General features: G+C 31.9%; 1 protein-coding gene across 3 annotated transcripts; it reads left to right on the top strand.

Annotated features, from left to right (window-relative positions):
- Positions 1-6038: 6038 nt before the first annotated feature.
- LOC133295649 (uncharacterized) lies at positions 6039-8646 on the top strand. Of its 3 annotated transcripts, none has more exons than XR_009749381.1 (4): positions 6039-6120; positions 7493-7915; positions 8043-8349; positions 8462-8646. XR_009749381.1 is itself a non-coding variant. In XM_061494490.1 (3 exons), exons 1-3 carry the CDS (start codon positions 6070-6072, stop codon positions 8253-8255), a joined length of 687 nt encoding a protein of 228 aa, XP_061350474.1. In that variant the 5' UTR covers positions 6039-6069; the 3' UTR covers positions 8256-8644. The 3 variants fall into 3 exon arrangements, 1 of the variants encoding a protein (XP_061350474.1); XR_009749380.1 differs by having other exon boundaries at positions 8465-8645; XM_061494490.1 differs by having other exon boundaries at positions 8043-8644.
- Positions 8647-9191: the final 545 nt, after the last annotated feature.

Raw genomic sequence — 9191 nt, 5'->3', positions numbered from 1 at the left:
TCACATAAATTTAATAAAGACCCAATTTAGTCCCTAAAAAACGAGTAATATGGGTATTTTTTTGTAATGGACGAAAGTGAGGATTGTATTTTTTGTTACGGCTCAAAATGGATTTTACTCTAAATAGAATGAACTATTTTTTTCATCATATTTCAACCAAATTTAGATTCCGTAAAAAAATTTGACGAAGTTATATTTCCGTCAAAAAATTTTACCGAAATAATTTTCGTCGAAAATTTTTAAGGAAATATTTTCCTTCAAAAATTTTCGATTGAAATGTGTTCCATTGAAAATTTTGATGGAAATATTTTTCGTCGAAAATTTCAATGGATATGTTTTTTATTCAAAATTTTTGAGGAAAATGTTTCGATGGAATTTAGATTCCGTAAAGAATTTTGACAAAAAAATAATTTTCGTCCGAATTTTTTACAAAAATATTTTTCGTCAAATATTTTTACTGAAATATTTGTCATCAAAATTTTCGCTGTAAATGTCTTCCGTTGAAAATTTTAATGGAAGTATTTTTTGTCAAAAAATTTGACGAAAATGTTTCCGTCGAAACTTTCTACGAAATTTAAATTCCATCACAAAATTTGACGGAAATATTTTCCGTAAAATAATTTGATGAAATTATTTTTTGTTTAATTTTTTTTATGCAAATGTGTTTCGTCAAAATTTTTGACAGAATTATTTTTCGTTGAAAAGTTTAACGGAAGTGTTTCTATTGAAAGTTTCCACAGAATTTAGATTCTATCAAGCATTGTTAATAAAAACTGGGAACCGATAAACTGGTCATATAATCGATCCAGTTAAAGCAACAGACCGGGCATGCATCAGAACCTGTGCGACCCGGTCCAACTCGGTCGATTTTCATGAAAACCGGTGACCCGGCCCGGTCCCTATAAAAAAATCCAAAAAAAATTTTCAAAATAAAATCATAATAGATATATTTGAATATTTTTTTGCTTATTGACTTACATAAGTTATGTACCTACAACGCTAATATTATCTCAATTATGCACTATGCAGAAAATTTTGATTCGATTTATAGTTAGAGATGTCATTTTCTGAACCTAAAGTTCCTATCATGATCATTATATTTTTGTTTGATCCTTTATTGTATAATAATATGTGATTTATTATTTTTTATATTAAAATATTTGAATTTTTTTGTCTTTTTTTTGGATATTTAAGTATGTTTATAATTTTTTAATATAAATTAAAATTGCATATAATTACCGGATCATGCGGTTGAGCCAATGACCCACTGGTTGAATCAGTAACCTAGTACCTTGACCGGATCAATGACCGGGCCGGTTTTATTAACATTGCTATCAAGAATTTTGACTGATTTTTTTCCTTAAAAAATTTATGTCAATGATTAGAACAAAATCTTATTCCGTCTCTAATTTCGTCTCTAGTTTCGAAGTAAATTTTTTCCGTCTCTATTTTCGACGTAATATGATTTTTGTCATAATTTTCATCATTATTTTCGACGAAATATTTTCTGTCGATAAATTCTATCAGTATTTGAGAGTTTTCTAATAGTGTCACATTTAAAAATGATTCATATTTATGTAGTTTTCAAATTTTAGTGCTAAGGGTAAATAAGTAATTTTCAATATTTCCTCCCTCAAACCTCCAAATTGGAGAAATTTTAATTTTAAGAGTGAGAAGGGTTTTAGAGGATTTGGTTTCTTTCCCTTTTTTTTTAAACTCACAAATAATGGAAGGAATTAATAAAATTCTCCTCTTTCTTCCCTTTTTCTTCTAAAATTAACTTCTAAATAAAATTTAAAATTTTGGGTTGAATTGATTCTTTACTATTTGTATTTAAAGGAGGCACGAATTTCCTAAACTCCAGTCACATGTCACAACTCATAAGAAAAGCTAAAAAAAAGGACGGCTTTCTTTTTATTTACCCGCGTGCACATGCAAATTCACTATAGCCATCAGTAACTTAATGAACTCTTATTTAGTTAAACACGTCACGTATAGTAGCTGCACAAATTGAAGCCCGCCAGAGAGCTATAAACAAAGGCTTCTGAGCTTAATCCACATATATATAATAATAACAAAAGTTTCGTTAAAGCTTAAGTTAAAATATGAATAGCTTCGCTCTGTAAAGTAAAAGGGAATATCCATAAGCCAGAACAAACAGGAGAGAATAATCCTACAACATAAAACCAAACACTTCAAAATTTACCTGTGAGTTAGCACATGCATTATACAAATATAACGATAATTAGGCACCGAAACAACAAATTAATATTGATCCGTGATTGAGGCCCAATAGCCAGGACTCGCCCTAGCACGGACAACAGCTAGCGACAGGTTTCCTTTACTCATCTGTTTTTTTTTTTTTTTTTTTTTGGGACATCTTATTTATTTTATATGTAATTATTAATAAAATATAGTAAAAACATATGTTGATATTTGTTTTTTTATTCTATATTTTTTAATATTGAATAATTATTTTAATGTTTTCATTTAAAAACTAATCAATCAATATCTAAAATTTTAAATTTTAGAGGCTAATTTTTATTTGGGATAGGTTATTATACCTATCATTTTTTCTTCTTACCTTTGTCTATCACTTTAAAATATCATTATATCATAATCTTAACTAATAATTATCTTTCTCTCTCCTCTTAAGATTCTTATCTAACGGTATTGGACGGTGATAAACAAAAGTAGACAGAAAAAATATAGGTAAAATAACTTATCTTTTTTTTATTTTTTATAATAATAATTTTTATTGTGATGTACATCACTTACATACTTCGCACACCTTAAATTATACACTGGACACAGATCCTCTAAAGCAGGGATTTTTTGGATATGAAACTTTCTCTTGCTTATACTCTCTCCCTAACATTGCGTCAAACACACTCTCCACCTTCCTCCTCGGTAATTGTAATATACTGCAAATCTCACCTCACTTAACACCCTAGCCGACCTTCCGAGCGATGATGCTTCGTGGCAAATACAAAATTAAAGTTTTAAACCAATTCTATTTGATAACTCTGCTTCGACCTTGAACTCAACGTTTCATGAGATATATAAAACTATTAATGTAGACTCACCTAACAGTTTAAGTTTTTGTGTTGAATTAGTTCTTTACACAGTTTCAGTTTCAGAGCCTTGTGTCCCGGGTTCGATCCTTGCCGCCCCCACTTTCTTTCAAGTGAAATTTTTTTATTCGCACAGCGTGTGAGCATGTGCATTGTCTACCCTTCAAATCCTCTCGTGTGAGAAACATGTTGAGATATATAAAATCATTAATATAGTCTTAACCAACAACTTAAACTTTTGGATTGAATTAATTCCTTTAGGTAGTGGATTCACTCTATAACATAATTATTATTGACGACAAAAATCAAACTAAAGAATTGTAGCTTTTCATCAAATTTAAAAATCCACAACTTAATTTATTGAATTTGGAGTGACTTTCTGTACTTACGTCTGATTATGACACTAACTAGCATGTAAATTCATCGAACTTTACTCTGCCTTTAGACCTGACAGACGTGTTTCATTGGCCAATTGCATTTCTTAAATTCATTCAGAATGACCGCACACACCGTTTCCAAGAACAAGACAGCCGACCATGGCCCACTCTATTTGTGTGTGAAAGGTGCAAATTCCAAAGATTAAAATATGCGATACCTTTCGATTGTGATTCATTCTTCTTCACCTTCATAATGACTAAAAATCTAAAATATAAATACCTTATTGACAGTTTTTTTATATCGTTTAGCGAAGGATGTAGAAATAGTAGGGGTAGAATCTCAACCTTATACCATTTGGATTTTGTGTTTACATGAATATTCAACTGTTTTTCCTTATTAAAAATTTAAATAATGAGTGTTCGTATGTCATAGGCATGAAGTGGATGCTTTTCAAGTTCAGAGAACGATGGTATATATAATTGTTTTATTTGGTTGTTTAGCAGATTAAATTGAATCGGACCGGACAAAGTTATATTCAAACAACTTTTAAACCAAACCATAAGAAAGAATTGCAAAAGAAACACCGTCAGAACTTGTGGGAATGACCTTCAATTAAAAACAAAATCCAAAAATAGGAAGAGATACCCACCCAATTAATAGTGACACCAAAAACAGCAAAATGCACAAAACAGAGAATGCGCACAAATACCAGCAGGTGTAATGACTGGTGCTCCTTTGGTTTTGGTTAGTTGCTTGAAATAATAGAACGACACTGTAGCAGAAGTTCATGTACGATCTTCGGTCATAGTTGAAAATGCAAACAGACTAAACATGAAAAAGTACGGTTTCGAAAAAAATAATTGGCAAATATACAATCGAGTTTCATAGAATTCAAGAAAAAATAAATGCATTACTAAATTAGGATGATAAATATGTTATGCCGAAAGAATCAATTCTACCTAAAAGTTAAATTAAGAAGTGAAAGTTAATTAATAGTTTTTATATTATATTTCTCTAATACACTCTATCATTCAATAGTTTTTTGGGCTTGAAGTATAAATTTTGCACAAATTAATTTTTTTTTTTATCTTGTGTTGTCTTAATTTTACTAAAAAATAAAGTGCGATGATGATTGAACTCGTGATACCATAACCTATAGATTTAAGCTTAGGGGAAAAATAAAGAGAGAATATGTACTAAAACAAATAAAGAGTAAAGAGAGAATGATGGCTAACAATATATAATCAGTAAAATGTCACACAAATATAATAACCTGTTACATCTATTTATACTAGTAATTAAGCATTAATATTGTTAGTACAAGTCTAAAGTTTACTACTAATCATTATAATATATTCTAACATAAGTATTTATTTATTTTATTGTATGCTTCGCATTTAAAACCACTGAGTATGCTTATGTACTACAAAAAAAAAACCACTGAGTATGCTTGATTCCATGCTGCCTAATCAAGAAAAGAACATTTTATCCGGTATAATAATTGGGGTCTATGATGACCCTCTATTTAATTTATATGAATATGGGGTCTATGAACTCATCATCCCCCAACGCAAATATCTTCAAGTTTATACTGATTTAGCATCGGAGTATATTCAACGTCCAACTCACTCTCCTAATTTTCTCATCAGTAGTTTTAGCAACACCATTACTGTTAGAGAATAATATAAATTATCAAAAAGGCCTTCACCCAACACCAGAGCTTCAGTGACCACAAAGTCACGAGTTCGATTCTCACTGTCCCCTACTTTTGAATGGAATTAAAATAAAAAAAAGCACAAGGTAAAACAAAAAATATTGGGCATGTGCAATATCCACACTTCAAGCCCAAAGAGCTATTGTGTGAGTGAGTGAGTGTGTTAGAGAATAATATAAATCATTAAAAAAGTCATCACCTAACCTCTTAAGATTTTGAGTTGAAGTAATTTTTTACTATTACCAGCTAATTGACTTATCTTTCAACTCAGTACAAATTATTCATGCATATATGCTATTACCGTTTCGTACAATCGTACACCAAGCAATAAAAAGAGTTCCTATGATATGGTATTATAGGTGAATTATCAATTATTTGTTTTTATTAATTATAATCAACAAGTAACAAGTAATTGAAAATTTACCTTAAGCACTGGTATCCTTAAAAAAAAGGGTACCAAAATAATTCTTAACAATAAAAATGACATGAGATTTTATTAGTTTATGATCATATCCAACCTTAAGATACTCTTTCATGTTTGATAATGCTGTTTTGCTACGCGTGGAAAGTAATAACAATTAGTTCCTCTAGCCAATAGAGCATATTTTCTGTGTTGCGAGATTAGATACTCCCTTTATCAAAAATAAAAAATAATGAAATATGAGTAAAAATAATTATAAAGATAAAAAATAAGGAGACGGATTGGACTATCGATGATCTATGGGCCGAGCAAAAGTAATATATATTATTTTGATGATCGCCATATAATGGGCCCGATTGGTCTTGTAACAATTAAATTGGGCCTGGCCCATATCCAGTCCATATGCTAAACCCTATAGAAACAAGGGGTTAATTCATTGCATTGCACTGAATTGGATTGAGTTGCAGCTGAACAAGCGAAGGATGTCGGTTCTGCTTTCTCTTGCAGTTCCTTCAACTTCAAAGTTTCGGCAGGTATGCTTTTTATTCTATGCCTTGTTACGAACTCATAACTCCTTGCATTAGGATGATTTATACTTTTACTGTGATAAGATTAGAGAGAAATGCTATTGAGTAGTGTATTTGATGACTGATTAGCCATTTGCCCTAACAAGAGAAATCGGAACTAAGACTTGAAGATACACATTTGATTCAGAAAGATACAGAAGTTTTGCTTGGGATAAAGTTTCAAAGAAAAAAAAAATATATAGAAACACCACTTAAGTTGAGAAACTGGAAAGACATGAGAAACGGTTGAGATTTAATTAGGCTGAACTTGTAAAGAAACACTTCAACTCAAAACCTTCAGGTATTAGGTGAGTGTTTTTTTAATGATTTATATTATTCTCTAATACACCCCCTTACACAAGAGTGCTTTGAACTTGAAGTGTGGATATTGCACAGGCTCAATTTTTGGTTTACCTTCTTTTGTGCTTTTTATTTAATTCCACAATTGGGAGGGGTGAGGATCGAACTCGTGACCTTGTGGTCAGTTACTCTGTCTCCACTTTGGGTCAAGAACAGGGTCAGAGGGGTCAAAAACTGCTAATTCATATAGAGCCATCGAACCGGCCCAACCTGCAACCAGAGCTGTATGCATTATATGAACAGAAAGTAAACGGTCGGGATCATTTAATACAACGGTATGAACACGATGCCAAGGCAAACCCATGAAAATACCTCTTATATCAACAAAAAATAGACACTATGTAACTTTATTGCACTGGAAAATACTATATTATGAAGCTCTGATACCATGTAAAGAACCACTTCAACCCAAAACCTTAAGGTATTAGGTGAGCTTAAGGTATTAGGTGAGGGCCTTTTTATTATTCTCTAACAGAACTATTGAGTCCTGCTTTGTATCTTGAACAAATTCAAGCAAAACACGTAGTAATTTGGAAAAGACATAAAAGAGAAGACTGAAGAAGTGCTGTTATGCTCTGTTTTCTTGAATATGTTATGTGATTCCATGTTCCATCAATACAATCCATGGTCTTTGTCTGTTCATGTTACTCTACGAGAAAGCATAAATGTTCACATAGACACATTTTACAATAAACCAAAAGCATAGAATATATATTAGCCTCAGCATCACCTTTATTCCAAACTAGTTGGGCTATGCCTTCAATGAACCCAAATAACATATTATTTTACATAATACATATATTACGCCTTTTACATGTGGCTATATATATTTAATGTCCAAGGGATTCCACTCAAGTTGTAGTTCCACCAATTGATGAATTATGATATTACTTATCAGGATGGAAATGTTAGGAATTTGCCAACTGACATCATCCCAATGTTCATTCATTTTTAGCAATATCTTCTCTTCTTTGTGTAGGTTAAGCTGTTTCAATGCCAACCCTGTCAATTCCATAGATGCTCAGAAATATATCTTCACAATCAAACACTTCATAAACGTACCTGTTCAATTAAAGTATCAGTGGCAGACGATAATGAGCCTAATGGGGTTAAGACGCAGATTGGAATCATGGGGGAGAAACTCAGAGAAGCAATGCCAATCTCAGTCCAAGAATTTCCTTGGAGAAAAGCTGAGCATATGCTTCTAAACAGACTAGTTTTTCTTGCACAAGAGGCAGTGAAGTGGTCTCTCATTTTATTTTTCATCTTTAGCTCTTTATCGGATGCTGTATATACATTCTCTATAAATCGTGAACTGATGATTCCCGTTGGCCTCTTTGTTGGCTGCCTTATGGCTGATTTCTTGAAGGAGATATCACAAGAATTGTTTCATAGATACGAGGTATATTTTGAATTTGTTATGTTATTCTCCGACAGTTCCATGCTCAGTTTCCTTGTTCCTTTGCTTTATTACAATATATTAATGAACTTGCTTTTGCTGTATCTGCACATGGTTTGCTACTTGACAGGAAAAAGATATGAAATGGCATCTTCTGGGCATGTATTGCCTTTTTGTGTTTGTCAAGTCTATGTCGACATGGTTTGTAGCACAACCACGGGTGTTTCTTTTGCATGTTGCAAATGGTGGATTGATGCAGGTTTTGTGGTATTTGAGATGTTTTATGGAAGATGCAAAGAACAAACAGGAAAAGAGTAACCCCTCTGGTTTGGAGGCTTCATGATAGATGCATGGAGAATTTTTAAGTTTTCTGGCACATCTTTATGAGGAGCTGATATGAACTGTATTTTCTACAAATATCTAGCCCATGGGATCTGGTAATCTTTCTACCTGTTTTAGCAAATCCTTTATGAATATCATCCAGCAGCAACTAACCACTTTCAATCATCTTGCTCATGTGAACTGGTTATTTTTCTCGGCTTATTCAAGTAGATGCAACAGACCCAAAGGAGCAAGTTATAAGCACCATGTAACACACAATAGATGAAGAGCGACTTATTCTGTTTTGTTTGTCGGCATTGCCATTTAACTATCAAGAAAGATAATACTTTTCTTTCTTTGTTTTTCTTCCTTAAAATTCATTCAAATAATAGCCCATCCAAGGAAAGAAATAGATCTATTAAGAAAATAGATACAAATTTTCAACCAAGACTTCTTGAAACCTACCGGTGATTACACATTTATCACTATAGAGAGCAGTACTCATGCAAAAAAGGGTATTACGTTCCTTATGTCAATAAATACGAGGTTTATTGATCTGTAAGGTCAGAGTATGAGATTAATTTGATAAATCCAAAGTTAAAAGTTTAGATTTTAATTGAATATGAGATAACTTTGAGATTTTCAAAATTAAATTCTTTCACTATATCAAAAAAATAATAGATGCTAGTGTAGATAGGTTTATTGAAAAACTATGGTAAAACGAGAAAAAAGAAATGGAGAAGGCCACTGCCAAAGGCGTGGTGGCACAAGCCCTCCATTCGAGAAACTTGAAGAAAAGGACCAAAATCTTGCAAAGAAGGAAACACTTCAAAATAAAGAGTCCATTAGCGGTGTTTGGTACAGTAGATATCTTTTATTTTAAGGGAAAAAAAGATTTCTGAAAATATGGTGGGAAATATTTTTTTCTGGATAAGCTGTGAAAAAGTGTTTGTTAGGC

This window comes from Gastrolobium bilobum, unplaced genomic scaffold (genome assembly GCF_033153095.1).
Source record: "Gastrolobium bilobum isolate Gb01-03AN ecotype WA unplaced genomic scaffold, APGP_CSIRO_Gbil_v1 utg80639, whole genome shotgun sequence".
NCBI classification, from domain to species: Eukaryota; Viridiplantae; Streptophyta; class Magnoliopsida; order Fabales; family Fabaceae; genus Gastrolobium; species Gastrolobium bilobum.
Note: the sequence above shows the minus strand (reverse complement) of the source record. Positions and strands in the feature narration are given on the sequence as shown.

Excerpts from the sequence above, each read along its gene's own strand:
- LOC133295649 (XM_061494490.1), top strand. The coding sequence starts at position 6,070 with ATGTCGGTTCTGCTTTCTCTTGCAGTTCCTTCAACTTCAAAGTTTCGG. Across the intron at positions 6,121-7,492 it reads CAACTTCAAAGTTTCGGCAG|GTTAAGCTGTTTCAATGCCA; the intron begins GTATGCTTTTTA and ends TTCTTTGTGTAG. Across the intron at positions 7,916-8,042 it reads AATTGTTTCATAGATACGAG|GAAAAAGATATGAAATGGCA; the intron begins GTATATTTTGAA and ends GCTACTTGACAG.